At 41.7% G+C, this 18,604-nt stretch overlaps 1 protein-coding gene across 1 annotated transcript in view; it reads left to right on the forward strand.

The window, feature by feature from the left end:
• The window catches only part of XDH (xanthine dehydrogenase), a 51,161-nt gene that overhangs the window by 20,320 nt on the left and 12,237 nt on the right, over positions 1-18,604 (forward strand). The window contains exons 13-25 of the mRNA XM_035903643.1: positions 493-586; positions 1,425-1,534; positions 5,301-5,485; positions 6,009-6,183; positions 6,634-6,723; positions 7,453-7,622; positions 10,175-10,298; positions 10,705-10,824; positions 12,395-12,491; positions 14,363-14,487; positions 15,223-15,356; positions 16,901-16,988; positions 17,898-17,984. Coding sequence (XP_035759536.1) covers positions 493-586; positions 1,425-1,534; positions 5,301-5,485; positions 6,009-6,183; positions 6,634-6,723; positions 7,453-7,622; positions 10,175-10,298; positions 10,705-10,824; positions 12,395-12,491; positions 14,363-14,487; positions 15,223-15,356; positions 16,901-16,988; positions 17,898-17,984 — 1,599 coding nt within the window. The remainder of the gene's footprint in view (positions 1-492; positions 587-1,424; positions 1,535-5,300; positions 5,486-6,008; positions 6,184-6,633; positions 6,724-7,452; positions 7,623-10,174; positions 10,299-10,704; positions 10,825-12,394; positions 12,492-14,362; positions 14,488-15,222; positions 15,357-16,900; positions 16,989-17,897; positions 17,985-18,604) is intronic.

Here is an 18,604-nt window from a genome sequence, read left to right on the forward strand (position 1 = left end):
TACTAAAAGAAAAAAGTATCAAGCAAGCAGGTGAACCAACCTACCAAACACAGAATTTTGTTCCACAAGGTACTGTGCCATACCTGTGTATTGCAGCGAAAAAAACTTGGCTTCCTGAATGTTACTGAAAAGATGATGTATACTTCCATGGATCTTCCCTTAATTGCAGCTACAGTGATTGAATTTTGGCATTGTTGGGCATGTATAGTTTGAGCATAAGGTAGTTTTGATGCATTACCCAAAGACTGTTCCTAAAACTGTTTCAGGCAAACATTAGTAGTGACTGGGACAGAACAGATTTCATGGGGTTTACATTTTCGCACCTCATTAAAGGCCTAAAATTGCTGAATGAGCAAAAAAAAATTATCAAAGCAAACTCAGGCAAAGCTAACCTCTAGTGCACTGCATACAGAGTAATGCAGGATTACAAGATGCTATGGCTGTATCTTCAGGTTTTTTTATATATATCTGATGCATATGTTATCACTCTAGGCTCTTGGTGGGAACATAATGACAGCAAGCCCAATTTCTGACTTAAATCCTGTGTTAATGGCAAGTGGAAGCAAACTGACTCTGGTATCAAATGGTAAGTTACTTACATTTCCTTGTGACACTGAAGGGAGTGGGAGAGCCAACAGTCCTCTGCCATGGATTGTTAGGTTAGGTCAGGTCAGAACTTGAAAGTGGAAGTTAACATTGCATAAAATAGGCTTAGTCTAAGTCTTCATGGGTTTTCCCCTTTTTGAGGCTGAAGTCCTAAGGCTAGGCCTAAGGTTGGCTTCCTAAAGAATTTTGAACTTCTGTGCCAGAATGAATCTCTGGTACTGTGTATGTACTTACACACACATCCTTGTGAAGAGCTGCCTGAAGGTATCTGTTAATGAAAAACAATAGGCATGACATTGTTTCTGTCACTATCATACTTTGATCCTTGTGGATTTTTCAGGTAAAGATTGAAACTTGTTTTGTTTTGTTTTTTTCTATGAAGAAAGCCAAATGTCTCAATTTGTATTTTCTCTTACAAAGAATTTTTTTGTAATAGGATCCTTGAAGTAAGGGGACTGTCTGATCAGTGACTTGTACTGGTTTGTGTGCAGGCTAAGGAAAGGGGAAAGAGAGAATTATATTGGGATGTTGGGAACTGGTTCACGTGGAGGCTCAGCTTTAATTAGATAAAGGAGGAGAGGGGTCTCTCTGATCAGTTCCTGTGCAAATAAAACTTCACATGTAGGCAGAAGCTTCATAGATTCCATAAGGACCAAAGCAAATAGCAGAAGATCTTTCCTGTTTTGGTGAAAGAGTGGAAAAATGAAAACTGATATATCAAGATATTTGTGTAGGTTAAAGGCTCTTTCACACATACTATTGCCGTTCTTCATCTGAGTTATTTATTCATCCACCATTGAGCTCTCCTTGCTCAACAGGGGGCAAAAGGACTATCACAATGGATGAGAAGTTTTTCACAGGATACAGGAAGACAATAGTTAAGCCTGAAGAAATACTTCTCTCTGTTGAAATACCTTACAGCAAGAAGGTAAGCTTGTAGCAAAAGATTTCAATGCCTGTGGAGCTAAAATGCTGCTATTTGAGTGTTCTTTTCAATGTTAGGCACTTTTTTCCGTGGTGACTGACCTCCAAATGCTTATGTAGTCCCAAGTGGACCAGGAAGCAAGTAAATTATTTGGTGACAATCTAGCAACATATTCTCTTTGAAAAGCAAGGGGAGTGGAGCTCTGTGATAAAGTATGATACACCCAAGAAGTTTTCTAGTGCAAGTAACATAAATTTCACTTTATTGTCTGGAGCTTTCTGAGCGCATTCAGTAATGATGAAAGTTGACAAAGTGATGTTCCCAGAGGTCTAAGTTTTGTCTGCAGCATAGTACAGCAAAGATGATAGCAGTTCCTGAACTGAAGTTAAGGTTCCCGAGGTTCCTGCTTCATTTCTGTGAACTGAAATGGGAAAAGAAATGGGAAAATGTGTGTATGGATAAGAGGGAAGTTAAGCTTCTGCATCATTGCCTAGCAAGGCTGAAACCACAAGGACTGATTATTAGGGCATTTTGGCAAGATGAACCTGCAACTTCAGATGAGCTTACAAAACTTCCCTCAAACAGAACAATGAACACTTCTCTTCTGTAGCTGCATGAACCATAACTGATTCAGAGTGTCTGAGAGGTAAAACTTTTTTTTTTTTTTTCCCCTTTAGGACTGAGAACATCAGACTGTAATTTTATGACTGTGAAGGTATTTGCCTTGTTAGGGCTTGAGGCTACAGGTTTTAAGGTGCAAGGATTCACAGTGTAGTGACACCTTTTCTTTATAAATGGAAAACACTAATTTACTTGAAATGGCATCATATTATCGGATAGAACCAATAAATCCTTTGTCTATCCTCTCCAATTTTTGTATCTAACTATTAAGGGAACACAGTTATTTATGCTGGTTTTCCATCTATTTCTAAGTGATTCTTCTTTGTTGTTGTGATAATTGCAGGAAGCATTGCTTTTTGCCAGATTTAGAAACACGCTTGACATAGTCAATGGAAAACACCATATTCCTCCATCCATGTGACAGTCATATGGCAATTGCACAAAACAAATGTTTACCAGAAGGGCAGTGGCTTCATCCCTAGGTTATACACAGCTCATTGATCTGAAAAACTAAAACAACTTTTGAACTCTCTACTTCATGGTTTCTTGGCTGATCTTTGCTCACAAACACAAAGTTAGGGAAACTAAAATTCTTCAGGGGATGTCTGAAGGTGCTGGCATGTGGCAGGCAAAGTCTTCTGGAACTGTGATTTCCTCACAGCTGGAAGCAGGTCTGTGTCAGCACACAGCTAGATCGATTTTTTTGGTTTATGTTTGTTTAAGACTGGTGTTACCTCTTGCATTGATGTAACTTGTCACACCAAGGGTAAGACAGAAAGAGTTAGACTAAAGTTTAGCAGTTCACACAATTCACGGGAAACTGAGCTCAGGGTAGGCTTTATCACAGAGAGTCTGTTAAGGGAGAGGAGGTAACACGTTTTTCTCCTGCTGGTTTGTGTGTCAGATATTTAAGATATTCAGGGAATGAAGATTTTTGAGTCTATACTTGTAAGGAGATTGCAGCTGAGTAAAGACAGTCTTTAGAAAAGGAAACAGCTCACTGAATTAAAGATAAAATGTAAACAGATTCCAGAAAAGACAACTGCTTAGCTTTTTGTATGTAACAAGGCATTCCTAGAACAGGACATATCCTTTATTTAACAACACTCTCTCTCTTCCGGACTGTAAAAACATTCCTTGTGCTCCAGATAATGTTCACAAGTGTTATGCACCACTTGTGTTATTACTCACTTAATGACCATCGGTTGTTCATGTCCTTTCCCTTGCATACATCTTTCTCTATCCTGTTTGTCACTGTTACTTAATTTTTATGATAATAGTATTCTGTATCACATAGGCATTTACTAGTTTTCAAATAGAAAAAGCCTGACAACATAACGCCTATATATTTCTATCTTTGGAAAACAATCTTAACCTACTGTTTGCTCAGTATTGCCATCATGAGCTCATAGTATCACAACTTTTGCCCTGCTGAAGAGACAGAAAGCGGTCACTAAGTCTTACTTCATCCTTTAAATTAGTATCCTCCAACCTTCATCCAGCATTGATCTCTATATTCTACAGTGGTGGACTGAAAAAACTGACATGGAAACAATGTTTTTGCAGTTGTGAATATTGCCTATGAATCTTTTAGAGCCAGATTTCTTAATGTGCTGCTACCTGGTGTTGCATCTTGTGCGGGAGGGGAGACTAATCTAGATCCCTAATATGCAGCCCTCAAGAGTAAAGGTTGCTTGGTTTTCCTGTGAGAATAACTAACACCTAGAAACTTTCACTGTGATAGTTTAGAGGGGACATGCTCTGTTGTTTTACCAAGAGTTAGGGCAGACACAGGCAGCCAATGTGGTGGTTACCTTACCTACACTCCTAGTGAGGAAAAATAACTAGTGCCTTTTCTCCCACAGGACTCTGTACCAAGAAAACTAAGCTGTCTTGCGAGGAGTGAAGGCAAATGTTGCCCTCTTGTTGCAATCATGTTATTGGAAATCTTCTCTGAAGTGTGCAGTAAGAGAAGAAGCTTTTTCCCCTCTTGGAAAGCTAATTGGTTTAACAAGCAGAGTGGCATAATGTCCTCATTGGGAGGATGCTATTGATGCTCCTCTGCTATTATCTGCTGGCTGCCCACTAATTACTTGAATTCAGGAAATGAAACACACCCTTCAGTTATATCTCCAGTAACAAGTTCTCGATGCACAAAAGGGGCCTCTTGTGAAACTGTTCTCATTGCCAACAATAGAGCAATTGTTCTTTACAATAATGAAAGAATTGCTGTCCACTTCTTATTAGAAATAATTAATGGCATAGACTGCTGTGCTGTGCAGAGTCACTTGGCTAAGCTATTAGAGAAGAAATTTGGCAGAAAACTCTCCAGAAGGGCTGTGCAAAGACATCGGATCTGATTCCTCTCTTAGTCTGCAGGATGCATGAACAGCAATTTGCCATCATCTGCAGGACAGGCAAGGGAAAAATCTGACTGTGCTGTGACTCCAGGGTGGCACCATCACTTGATGTATTCTGGTAGAGTGTTGATCTCTTATTTACTGCCACGCTTCATAGGAGAGCTGCTGAGTTTCGTGAGTTGTAGTTGCTGGTGCATTTAAAAGAATTTCCTCACTCTGTGGAGACCAGCAGAAGATTCAGGATAGTTGCTGAGAATTGTATTTGCAGTAACAGATTGAAATTGTCTTATATTAGTCTGGTCTATTCTAGAACTGTGAGACATTTGTGATTATTGATTTCAGTTCTTGCAGAGTTCAAAGACTTCCAAAGGAAGGGGACTTAGGATATGAGTTTTACTGATTAGGCTTCCAGCTTAGCAGCCTGGGAGAAATAAAAAGTTGCTGAAGAACTGTAAACTTGTTTATGTACAAAATATCTGTCCTGGTTCTTCTCTCAAGATATGGAAAAAATGTGACAGGTACGAGCAGATCTCTGTCAAAGCTCGTTTCCCACACAGTCCTAGGTTGGCTGATAACCACTGATCTAATACATTAGAATTAATCATTGAATCATGTGAAAATCTACAGCACTGCCTGAACAAACACGTCCTGCTTGGCCCTGCAAGATGAATCAACCAGATACAGTTCCCTGGAATCTCTACATCTGTGTAGAGATAGCTTAATAGCTTGTCCATATTTATGCTCCAAAGCATGCCAAGGTAGAAAATAAATATTTTGCTGTCTTCTAGGGTGAATACTTCTCAGCTTTCAAGCAGGCTTCCCGTCGGGAGGATGACATTGCTATTGTGACCTGTGGGATGAGAGTCCTGTTCCAAGATGGCACTAGCCGAGTGGAGGAGATAAAACTAAGCTATGGAGGAATGGCTCCTACAACTGTCCTGGCACTAAAAACTTGCCAGCAGCTCACTGGCAGGTAGGAATTTTTCTGTGATAGGAAGGGTGTCTAATGGAACAGTGCTGATTTTTACAGGAGCAGTTCAGATACACTAAATTGTCTCTGAAGGTACACAAAACAAGAGTGGGAAGAAGTGTAACTATACTTCTGCAGCAGTCTGTGTTTTGAGTGATGCCTTGCTTCCTCTGGTGCTCCTTACCCTCAAAGATCCATATCAATCTCTCATTCAGAGAGCCATTTTCCTTGCTAGACTCACTCATCTGTTGAAGTGGGCAGAAGCTAGATGTGGGTATGACCTACAAAACTGATTTTCTTTCAAACTGGACTGAGAAATCTGTGCTCTTATAATTTAATAGCTTTGCCACATCTTTAGAAAAGATGACATGAGCCCCAAGATGGAGCAAAGTTGACAGGAATACTATAAACAGAACAGGTGGTTGTTTCTTGAGAGCTTGTGGGGCTGCCATGTCAGAAGAGTTAGTCTGCCCTGGTGATATTTAGGGCTGAGCAAGGGCTCTGTGTCACCTTTGTTCCCTTGCAGAGACTGGAACGAGAAGCTGCTGCAGGATGCCTGCCGCTTACTGGCAGGTGAGATGGATCTGTCTCCTTCTGCGCCTGGTGGGATGGTGGATTTCCGACGTACGCTCACACTCAGCTTCTTCTTCAAGTTCTACCTGACAGTCCTTCAGAAACTGAGCAAGAACCACAATGGCACTGTGAGTGCTGCTAGGGAAGGCAGATTTGGGGAAGGAGGATCTCTGTGCTGTGTTGGTGGGGAAGGTATGGGGAGGGTTCAGATTCAAGCAAAGACGTACCTGATAACCAACTCCATGTTGCAATAACTGCCAGAGCTACTCTACCGCTTACTTGCATGAGAGTGACTAGTGTATCTCCCCATTGCTTCCTTATGGCATCCCCACCTTGCTGTGGAAGGATGCTGATCTGTGGGTTCACAAGAGGGTTCCTGGACTTCTCCCCTTCATTGCATTACAACTGCTCTCATGGGTCTGTGGCTATTCTTTGCACAGAGCCCGAGCCCTGTTTGCCTTTCACCCAGTAAAAGATGAATTATCTTCACTGGAGGATGGAGAATATCCTGGGCTACTGGGGAACGTGAGAAAGGGACTGGCAGGGAAGATGATTGTTCTTTAATATGTCTCTGGCAGAACAATCTGTGTGAGCCTGTCCCCTCGAACTACATCAGTGCTACAGAGCTGTTTCACAAAGATCCCATTGCAAATGCCCAACTCTTCCAAGTAAGTAGCAGTATCTGCATGATGTAGACCTGGGCTTTTCTGTAGCTCAAACTGTGCTTCTTTGCTCGTTGTCTCACTGAGTATGGGCCATAGATGAACTTATATAATGTCATTCCTGAGAGTTGTATTTGGGTCTCAGTCCCTTCCTTGCTTTAGGATACACTGTTCTTTCCTCTCATTGCCCAAGACTGTTCCTCACATGTACAGCTTCATAAGAATTGCATCCTGCAGCCACTTTCATATCCAAACTGAAATTGCCCTTACATGTACAGCTTCATAAGAATTGCTGTGGGTAGCACTTTCCTCAGGCAGCCACTTTCATATCCAAACTGAAATTGCCCTTCTGCTTTCCCTAGTTACAACCTGTCTTTCTTTGTGTCTCTCAGGCTTTGGATTCAGGATATATCTTCCTTATTTCTCTGTTAATGACCTGTTCTCTTCAGCTTTGAGAGTAGAAGCTAGCTTCAGAACTTGAACCTTTTATGCAAGTTGTCACATCAAACCTTTCTTTTCCATAGCAGTTTCAAAACCTGAATCCTTTTCACTTCATTCTCTACAGCCTGCTCTGTGTAGCCACGCCATCTTGTTTTACCTTCCCTTCCCACAGGGCTGAGCCCCCATCCCATTCCTCATCTCGCTAGAATGTCTCATGGTGCCTTTCGCTCTCCCATCAATGCTTCTGTCCCCTGCGATATGAGCAGTAGTAGTCAGTCATGTGTTTTGCTCCAGGAAGTGCCCAGGGGGCAGGCAGTTGAAGATATGGTGGGCCGGCCTCTGATGCACGTTTCAGCAGCCAAACAAGCATGTGGAGAAGCTGTTTACTGCGATGACATCCCTCGTTATGAGAATGAGCTGTATCTAACACTGGTGACCAGCACCAAAGCCCACGCTAAGATCCTGTAAGTGCTGCTGAGTTTCAGATGTTGGAAGCATTCAGGGCCTGGTGGCCTAGGAAACATTGACCTGTCAAGTTGCGGGAGAGGGAAGGGTTTTGGCATTAGTGGAAACTCCAGTTCATGGCACACTGTTACAAGGAAGCAAGCTGTATGTGTTACAGCTGCCTTGCAAGTCTGTGTCAGTGGGAAAATGGGGGAATTAACACCAAACTCAGAGCTTTGCTGAAGCACAAAGCCCTCAGCCCTAGGCGACCTTCTTGCATGTCCCATCTCTTATACTCAAGCATTCAGGATTAAAAAGGAACAGGGTAAGAGAGCACCACAATGTCTGAGGAGACGATGTGTTAATCACTAACCAGAGCATGCAGCTTGAACATGCTCTTTCCTATCTGCCTAAAAATTTAGGTTATAACAAGCAGTTCCACCACAGCACTCCTACTGGTGAGTCGGCTCTGTGTGTGCTGTCTTCTGGTTTTTGCCTCGCATGGTGCTTGCTTGCACTGGCTACGATCAAGCCCTCTGCATAACAGTCTTATGTGAGTTAGCTTCAGCTATTAGATGTAGACCTGTTTGTGATTGGCTGTAGCAAGGTGGATAGGTCAATATTTGGAAGCGCGGCTGTCTCTGAAAACATCTTGTCCATGCAGGGCATGACTGATGCATAATTTATAACAATAGTGACTAACCAACACTAAAACACCTAATCTGACAGATAATGCCATCTACATTCTCATAGGAGTTTTAATGCTGTTATATTGTGGGACTGACTGCCCCCCCACAATCCCTAATTGTGCTTATGTTGTGTTGGCTCTGCAGGATCTTATCAACGGCTTTGATGTGGGAGACACTGCATTATGTTGCCTTGTGTTGTCCTCAATAGCCTTGCAATGTGCTGTTTGTTCCTGAGGCAATACTTCCTGCCTATTTAGGCTTCCTGTCCAGAGGTTTCCCACAGTGGTCTAACACGGGATGGGCAGTGTGGTGGTCATGGATGTGCACAGATGTAGTAGTTGACTCCCAGGTTATGAAAGAAATTGCTCTGTCATCATAGTTAAATCTTAGGTGTTGTAATGTGGTCACTGATGAGCGCTGCAAATGCATAAGCATTGTTACTTCTACCAGCGCAGATGGGGCAATAGAGAAAGCATCAGGTCTATGCCTGCGACCACAATATGCAGTATTTTCTAGAGGTTGCTGTACACTATCTCTGTTGTGCACCCACATTTCAAGCTGTGAGCCTGTATTGTTCTGTAGTGGAGGTAGTAGAATATTTCTTCAGGTGACAGAAGTATCTCAGCCTATGATTTTGTCAGTCAAAATATTGTCTCTGAAAACTTCCACTTCACCTGAGTCAGATTTTGACCACAAGGTGTAAATTAGAAATCATCTGCCTCTGTATTTCTAACTAAGGGAAACTGTCAGGGGATTGTTTCTGAGGCATTACTGCAGAAGCACGGGAAAGTGAACTTTCCAAAGAAAAATAGCATTGTCTTCAGTTCCTGCAGTCTAAGAGTTCATGTGGGAAAGTTCATTCATAACATTTAATGTCTTTTTTAAAAAGTCTGTAGCTCACTGGGATACATAAACAGCTGCTTTCAGGCACAGTTTGTATCGGAGTTTCAGGAATCTAAACAAGCATGCTGAAAAAATTACAGCAATCTACAGAAGACAATAAATCATTCAGTTAGCAGAAACAAAGCCACAGCTTTTCTATTTGCAACAGTTCCCTTGTAAAGCAAGCCAATTACATAGTCAAAATACAAACTACTGCAAAAGCAGCTTGAAAGTCTTCTGTAATCCATTTTTTATGAAGTACTCCATATAAAAATTAAATTATATTACACTTTTCTAGTTGCTTTCTGTCCTGCTTGTCACTGAGATTTAAAACTGTATATGATTCAAGCAGACAAGCATTTTGGTTAGAAACCTCTTGCTGATTACCAAAGAATGCCTTTCATGGAGCTTTTTGTCTTTTGGAGCATCATTTCTTTCGCATACTTTTAAATGCCCTGGAGCTTCCTTGTGATTGATACGCAACAACTTCTCCCTGACTCACAGCCACATTTTTCTCTAGAGGTGAACCCATGGTAGATGATATGTGTCTGCAGTAAAATTTCATGTTTATCAATAGATAGGGAGGAAACTTGCCGTCACAGAATCATGGCAGCTAAGAAGACAGTGGAGGCATGCCATCACTAACAACAATCTGTCTTTGGTGAACGGTGTCAAGGGATCTTTATTACATGTGGTGATTGGATCAAGTTCAGATATGTCTTGGGGAAAAGATGGATGATACAGTATAGTCCAAAGAAGCAGACTGGTGATCAGACTCACAGTCAGGATTCAGATTATTGCATAGATCCCAAATGATTTTAGCCTAATATGTTGCCTTTTCCTCCTTTGTCTCACACGATATTCATGTGACAAACTCCTTCTCTTCTGCGTAGCCAGACTTCAGGGAATCAGGCCTGAAAATGTATTGGTACCTCATAAGCACTGACAAAAAAAGAAAAATGAGAAATAATAACATGGCCTCTCCTCCTTTATTTCTTCAGTTCTGTAGATGCATCTGAAGCCCAGAGTGTTCCCGGCTTTGTGTGTTTTCTCTCCGCCAAGGATATTCCTGGCAGTAACATCACTGGCATCGCTAATGATGAGACTGTCTTTGCTGAGGATGTGGTATGTTGTTAAAAATAGCCTTTTCCAATCACACTGCTCAGGAGATAAGATTTCTCAGATTGTCCAGTGCATTCCTCTACCTTATACAGAGATAAATCCTAACTGCACTGGAGTCAATAGAAATCTTGATGCCACATTCAATAAGGCCTGAGTCCCTTTGCCCCGTGTCCCTCTGCTCTCTATTTGCACTATTCACTTCTAAGCTGCAGGTCACTGGGTCAGGCTCACTCACTCGCTTATTGTCCGAAGTTGTGATCGTTTTCCCTTGGCTGGTTTTAAATAGACAGGTCTTGAACAGACAGATGAAAAACTGCACAAAAGGAATAGATGAAGAGAATTATTGTGAGCCTCTCAGCTACTGCATATATACACACCAAATGATAGTGGGTGCTAATCTTGCCTGTAGGTCACTTGTGTTGGTCATATCATCGGTGCAGTTATTGCAGACACACAAGAACATTCCAGAAGAGCGGCTAAAACTGTGAAGATTAAGTATGAAGAGCTCAAACCTATTGTCACAATTCAGGTAAGATGGCTCGGGTCTACTGCTACTAGACATCAGGTCTACCCCCTGATGTCTAGTTAACTTCTGTTCTCGCACATGTGGTTGTTTAGCCACATGCTTTGTTAGTCTTTGTGGGTTAAACAGGCTATGGATAGAAGGATTAATTTGTATATTTAAATATAAAGAGGACACACCTTTGTGGTACTGATTGGGAGTCCATTAACTTTTCTGTGTTGCTTAAAGCTGAAACAAATAAACCAAACTCTGGTAGATATATTGTGCTCAGCACAAATTTGTTTAAATTATCAAGGTTACTGTCAGTTACTCTAACCCACAGGTGCTTGCTTTCGGTATTCTCTGGTTATGATCCTGTTGGCTTCATTGGTATTTATTCATTCTTCATTCTCTTATTTATAACACTCAATAACAGGGTGTGAAAACGTCTCTTCGAGCTCTGTCACTGCACTGCTTCTCTGAGGCTTCTGCAGACCACTTGTCGAGTTTCGAAGCTGATGAAATTAATTTTCAGGAATTCACTCTCCACTGTGAACATTTCCACTGACTGTATGGGCACAGCCCTTAGGTGTTTTTTCTCAAAGCTGAAGAAATTAATGTCAACAATTTGTGATCATTTAAAGCTTTTTTTTTTAGCTAGAAGGCTTGTTGGCAAGATTTCCTTATGTGACATTAAAAGCAAATGATAATATCTAATACAGCATTCACAACTAGAAATGAGGAAAAATGTATGAAGCCATTCTTATTGGGGAGAAATTGGAACCATGGGATTCAAATTAATTTTTTTTAATGGTCAGTATTTCATACCCTGTGTTTTGTAATGTGAATTATATTTATGCAAATACAAAGAGTCTGCGCATTGTCTAGTACAGACATTGGTACTGTCATCTGTGGATGGAGGTTTTGGTTTGTTTGTACAGTTTGTGATTTCACAAACACCATGTGAGAACTTCTCCTTTTCTGAGGCTTCTAATTATTTATTCAACCAGGGAAGATGAGGCTGGAGCCAAAAATGTGCTGGTTTTTTTTTTTTGTTGTTGTTATTTGATCATTCTGTGGTTGGGGGTTTTTTTCATTATGGAAAGCTTCAGTTTTGGCAAAACTGAAATGTGTTTGTAAAACTTCCTCAAGAAAGTTTACTATATGTTAGCTCAGAAGTAAACTATTTCTGCAGAAGTTCTTATCCTATCTGAGAGATTTAGTTTTTGCTTTCTGTCTCTCTTCTTTTTCTCTCTCTCTCTTTTTTTTTCTTTTGCCCCCTTTCTGGGCCACAGACTATAGTTAACATAAGTTGTAAGTCATAGCTCCGGTGGCTACAGACCTTGAGGTTCTGGGTCCGTAATGTAAAATGGGTCACCAGGGAGCAATCTTAAGATTATCCGTTTATGTTGTTTATCGTGAAATTGCTGTTGCAAAAAATTTTGCACTGCTTTGAGACAAGTCACTTGGCTATTACCATAGTTAGTGTCTGATAAGTTCTTGTCCTTTCTAGCTTCGATATTTCTTCTTCAGTCAGAGGAAGCTTTGTTTTCACCCCACTTCCACAAAGATTTAGTTGTGTCATTATGTTTCCTAGGAAGCTATTGAGAAACAATCCTTTTATAAGCCTATAAAGAGGATTAATAAGGGAGATGTGAAGAAAGGATTTGAAGAATCTGATCACATTTTGGAAGGTGAGAATAAGCACTAATATTATTTTTAAAATAGCATAGTTTGTGACAAAAGAGGTCAGGCTATCAGCTTCCTTTTTATGCATATGATACTGAACTTAAGAAAGCAGGGCTTGCCAGGGCTAAATTAATTTCATATTAAGTTTCAGCTAGCTGTGTATATACAAATAGCTGATGAAAGATTTCATTTCAGTTTCAAACAGACTTGGATTCTCCAAGCTGTGCCACTGTAAACACTCTCTTCCAATGTAATGGTCTGAATCTTATACACAATCCATTTTCTTTAACCTGGTATATGACTCTGTCATATGAAAATGGGTCATGCATGCATCTGAAAACCTGATCCACCAACATTGGTGGCTGTAGGTATCATGAAGAACGTGGCACTGCCCTGTAACACTTTCTTAGCATTGATTGTTGATCTGTCTTTGAGGAAGGGGTTTTTTGGTGTGCTTCTTGGTTTCATTCAGTTGGAGTCTGCCAAGCAGGTGGTAGAGACATGGCTAAACATAGCAATTAATCAACAACTGTTTAAACCCTCTATGAGTTAGGAGGGGAGAGTGCCAGAGCTGTGAACTCCATGGAATACTCTGTCAGACCCCTGTCACTGCTTGGTGTATGTACCACCGATCGATAGCTTCTGAGAGGAAGAGTCTCAAACATCACACCTTTGGAGAACCATGTATTTCTTGATAAGAGGGGTTGTTATCCCTCTTACAGATGTGAAGAGGGAAGTTAAACTAGTTACAGAAACAAAGCCTGGTTTGAAGGGATTATTCTTGAAGATCACAGAGAAGTATGCCCCCCTTACCTCCCCATGGGGGGAAGGGAGAGTTACTTAACTGAAATACCCATTTCCAGGTCTGTCATTTGTTGTATTTTTGTATGCATTGCTGAAACTTTCCTCTGCAGTCAGCAATTGGTGCTAATGCTTCAAAGCTGTCATAAGCTGTTGTTAACTGTTTCTTATAGCATACTATACTGTACAAAATGAAAACACTGTGCCAGGCAAGGCAGAAATTGTTCTGAGCTAGAAGAATAGGTTAGTTAAAAGGCTGCAATACTGTGTGAATGCCAGGCCAGCCTCCTCGCAGAGACAAGAGAAAAGCCCTTGCTGTGTACCAGGGTAGGCGTTGTTTCACACAAATGTGCATTTCTCACTGATGTACTTAATGCAGGCAGCTATTTTGTTGTTGCTGAATTGAATAAAAGGAAGAGAGGAACAGGATTTTGAGAACTGCTCTGAATATTAGTTTTCATGGCAGCTGAATAGACCAGGGCCATGACTGAGAAAGCAGGTTGTTTCTGACATTTAATAGTGGGTAGCAAGACTGGAAATTGTACCCTCAGCACTGCCAGGTAAGATGTCCTGGGAAAGAGCCACATGCAGTGGCAGAGAGTTGATTCCCAGTTAGATCTTCTTAAGGCGTTTTGGATTTCTATTTTCGCTTCCCTGTTTCAAAGTCTGTAACCTTGTTTTTGACCTGCTCAGCTAGACTATACTTGATTTATTTTTATCCTTCATCTCAGGGGTGTTATCAGGGCAGTCTGAAAGGCAGCAAACACTGCATCTTAAGGGATGCTGTGTCAACGGCATGGTATGCAGGCTTATTTTTGAAATGCCAGCCACTTGTGTTTTGGACTGAAGATTTCTAGAAAGTGGAGAAGGGTGCGTGTCTGGTTTGGTTTGGTTTTTTTAAACGTTGAGCCAGAATTGTCAGTTTTGGAGCTAGGGATATCCAGTGCTGGGCAGTGCAAAGGATTGTCATTTAACACATGTCAAAAGGGCAGTAGTTTGCAGGCAGCACATGATGGGAGACACCTTATAACACCAGGGACACCCTATCTTTTGGGCTTTTCTTTCAATTTTCTAGGAGAGATGTACCTTGGTGGACAGGAGCATTTCTATCTGGAAACTCACTGTACTGTGGCTGTACCAAAGGGGGAAGATGGCGAGATGGAACTCTTTGTGTCGACCCAAAACCTAATGAAGACACAGGTACTGTCTCATTGACCTGCTACCTAAAAGGCATTTGTGTCTCAGTTTCGGAGTAGGTAAATGGTTGTCTTACAGTTGGTCCTGTTTTGTCTTAAATAAAAAAACCACATAGGCTTAGAGTTGGGTATGAGATCTAAAGTCCATATCCATCCTACTGGTGTCCTGAATCCAATTCCAGGTGACAGACATGTTTCTGTTGGCAGCACATCTTTGTCGCCAGGGATTATACCCATAACACTTTCTGGAGGGGGTCCCAGCTGGTCAGTAGGCATGGCTGTTGAATGACATATCAGAAAGGGAGGCAGTGTAAACACTGACTATATATACCAACTCTGCCACCTTGTGAGATAGGCAACTGGCACTATGGGGTGTCTTTGGCTTGTTTACTGACTCACCAAGACTGTCCAAAGGTCTCATAATGAGTGAGGAGAATGGACAGAGTGGTACGGGTATCAAACCCTGTCCTAAATAAGACCTGTGTCTTGGTAACCTCATCTCTTGTCAGCCTCTTTCTGAATCTGGTGCCGTCTGCTGAAGCAGTGTACCTTCCCACCTCAGAGATGAAATACTGGGCTTATTGGTTCCAATCAAAATCCAATTACAGGACCAATAGGACCTGCAATATAACAAAGCATTTGCACTGTTGCAGTGGTTTCAGAAAGGCAGTGTGTTGGTATCTAGTTCTCAACACCAGCTCAAACTCTGTACATGTTCTGCTGTTCTGTTTTAATTTAGGAGTTTGCTGCTAATGCATTGGGAGTCCCTTCAAATCGGATTGTGGTTCGAGTGAAAAGACTGGGAGGAGGATTTGGAGGAAAAGAGACTAGGAATACTATTTTGACAACTGTAGTGGCTGTTGCAGCCTTCAAGTAAGTTTGGGCGTGGGGAACAGGGCTTTTCCCTTTCAGAATGTCCCAGCCTGCCTCTTTCTGAAGCGCTACTGGCACTGGAGCAATTTCAAGACTCTTCACGTCTTGTTACTGTACATTACTGCACATAGTGGGATTTCCCAAAGGAGGTGTCTAATGGGCTCTTACCTGGTAGGAGGAATTGAACCTGCTCAGAGGGGCTAAGCTTATGCAGGAATGTCGGCTTTTAACAGCCGATTAAGAGGGGGAAAAAAACTCTGCTCTTCCTTGTCCGCTTTCTGAAAACTCTTGTATCTCAAATTATCATCCTGTCCCCTTCACTTCACCCCAAACCCTTTCAAAATCCAACACTAGCCATGCTTCTTGTTTTGTATAATAGAGGTATGAGAGTCTCTTCCTTGCTCAAAACTCTACCACACCAGCCTTACACCACTGTTTTGCTGCTCTTCTGCAGACTCTCTCTGGGTTTTTCTGTAGGAAGGGTTAGCAGGCCACTGAACAGAAATGCACAATTTTGAAACCCCTAAAAGCTCAGGGAGTGAACTTAGATTGTAACCATTTGTGAAGTGTAGATTGGAAATGTGCTTCTGGTTTCTGGAGTTTTGATATGGGCTCATCTTTAACTGTGCAAGTTTCTGTGGTTGTGAGTGAACATGGCCTTTGAGAAGACATTTGTGCACTGTGTGTAACACTGCCCTTGTGGGTGAGGATGTGCCCCACTGGCAATGCTAGATGGATCTTGCAACACAGCAGCAATTTGATAAAATACCTTTGGAAGAGAACAGCCAAAATGAAGCCCCTGTACTTAAATCAGCTCTATTTTTCCGTTCTGAGCAAACCAACCGCTTTCTCTAATTAATCAGTAATGCATGTGCATTTTTTTCTTTCCTTTATCTCTGCAAGCCAAATTACTGTTTTGTATCCCAGAGGTTATGAAATAACATCTATGGCATTCCCTAGATATTTTTACAACCCGAAGAGAGGCACTAGAAAGGCAGAACTGTTAGAAAATGAAGAGCAACGCCTCCTTTCCTCGTTGTTTTCCTCCTTGGATAACAAGCAAATAAAAAACAAGGTCAAATTGAAGGCTAGTTAATGCTTTACTTAGCATTATTATATAATTCGTATCGCACTCTCTCTTGCAAAGCCAAGAGAGTGCCTTGAGAAATAGTCTGGAAAACAGTGATTGCTCAGTTATTAGCATCTGTCTCTAGAAACTATCTTTTTAAATATCATAGAATCATAGTGTTTTGGGCTGGAAGGGACCTTTAGAGGTCACCTACTCGAACCCCCTTAAATATAAGAGTCTCCACAAGAGTTTTCATGAGCAGGTCCCAACTTCTGAGTTGTGGGGGTTTTTTTGATTTGTTTTTTACTCAATTTTGCCATTTTCTTAAGACGAAGATATATCAACCAAGCAGTTTACCCCTAACTCCCCATTAGCACTCTGGAAAGACAGTGCTCCCCAAAGAGAGGGTAGTCTTGCTTGGTAGGAACTGTATTGTGTGTTTCAAGCTTTGCCTGCTAAATGTATCCTTTAACAGAACTGGCCGCCCAGTAAGGTGCATGCTGGATCGAGATGAGGACATGCTGATAAGTGGTGGGAGACATCCTTTCCTGGGGAGGTACAAGGTATGCATACATATGAAATGAATGCATGTTGTCTCAGTGTTGTCACCTGAAACATCAGAGAGTAGTAAGATACTGTGAAAGGATTGCTGCTCAGGTTGTTTCACCACTGATCTCCTCTGCTGCAAATGGATCAGGTCGTCTGGGTTACAGTATTTTTCCTGTTTAAGTCCTGCAAAAGTTCTTTTGGCTCGGATAGTTCCCTTCTTGTGACCTCAGCATAAATACTTCCCTCTTCCTTGCAACCCAGACTTTGCCTCTGTTGACAATCATATTGCTCTTAGATGCTTCCCCATTTGTTTATAGTATTGTACTACTGTTTGTTTTGTTAACTTCCTTTCCTCTTCAATCCCCATCCAACTGCTTCTGCTTTTCAAAGCAAAAACCTGTTAAGGAAGGTGTGGCTGTGACAAGTGGCCAACACTTATTTTAGAAGAGTTCACAGAATCACAGAATGGCAAGGGTTGGGAAGGGACCTCCAGAGATCACCTAGTCCAACCCTCCTGCTAAAGCAGGTTCTCCTAGAGCATGTTACACAGGACTTTGTCCAGGTGGGCTTTGAATATCTTCAGAGAAGGAGACTCCACAACCCCCCGGGGCAGCCTGTTCCAGTGCTCTGTCACCCTCAAAGTAAAGAAGTTTTTCCTCATATTCAACTGAAACCTTTTATACTTCAGTTTGTGCCCATTGCCCCTTGTCCTGTCGCTGGGCACCACTGCAAAGAGTCTGGCTTTGCAGCAAGGTTAAGATGCATACATGGACCCTTTACTGGGAAGCTTCCTCAGTTGCTGCCTGTGCTGCAGCAGAGGACTGTCAGCCTTTTGCCTGTATGAGGTCCATTCAGTTTTTGGAGGGAAGCATGACACAGAACATTTTGTAGAGAACCAATTACTGAGCAGACTCTCTTGACAGGTTGGTTTCATGAAGAATGGGAAACTTAAGAGTCTGGAGGTGTCATACTACAGCAATGGGGGCAACTCTGTAGACCTCTCTTATGGTGTAAGTAAAACTTTCTGATGGTTAACTGTGCAACCTTTTGCTCTGACTTCAGAGAGTTGTTGTCTACAGCATTGCTTGCACATCTTGCTCTCTGGCATGACTGAAAACAGACCTTGATGGGTTTTTGGAGCTTCTACAACTGCTCTCTGAGCCAACTGACCTGCCTTGGCATGTGCCACATAGTTCTTACAGATGCTGTAATAACTTGGATTAGGCAAAAGGGTCAAGAAAGTTTGCTTTGCATTACAGAGGGCTGTGATGGGAAACTTGTTGCACAATGCAAGATGACTGATAGTTCCCCAGCTTTGGGAAAAGCTAGTTTCTTGGAATGAGAAATATCCAAGTCAATAGGCTGATGAGGACAGAGTGCCTAAATCAGCAAGCTTGTTAAGGGCTGGCTAAAGCTAACATTGGGTTCACAAGCACTAAGGACAAGAATGGGCTGAGGTCTGAGTTTGTCTCCAAGAATTTTTGTACTGATGAGTAAAAAACTCTCCTTTTCTGTCATGTGAGTGACCAACCCAATAGCCTAGTGTCAGTCATGTTTATTCTAACTCCCTTTCTCTAGTCCACTAAGTCTTTGGTAGTTTTCTGCAAAAAGTGAATCCATTTCTGTGGGA

Source organism: Egretta garzetta, unplaced genomic scaffold (genome assembly GCF_000687185.1).
Source record: "Egretta garzetta isolate BGI_Z169 unplaced genomic scaffold, ASM68718v1 scaffold11, whole genome shotgun sequence".
NCBI classification, from domain to species: domain Eukaryota; kingdom Metazoa; phylum Chordata; class Aves; order Pelecaniformes; family Ardeidae; genus Egretta; species Egretta garzetta.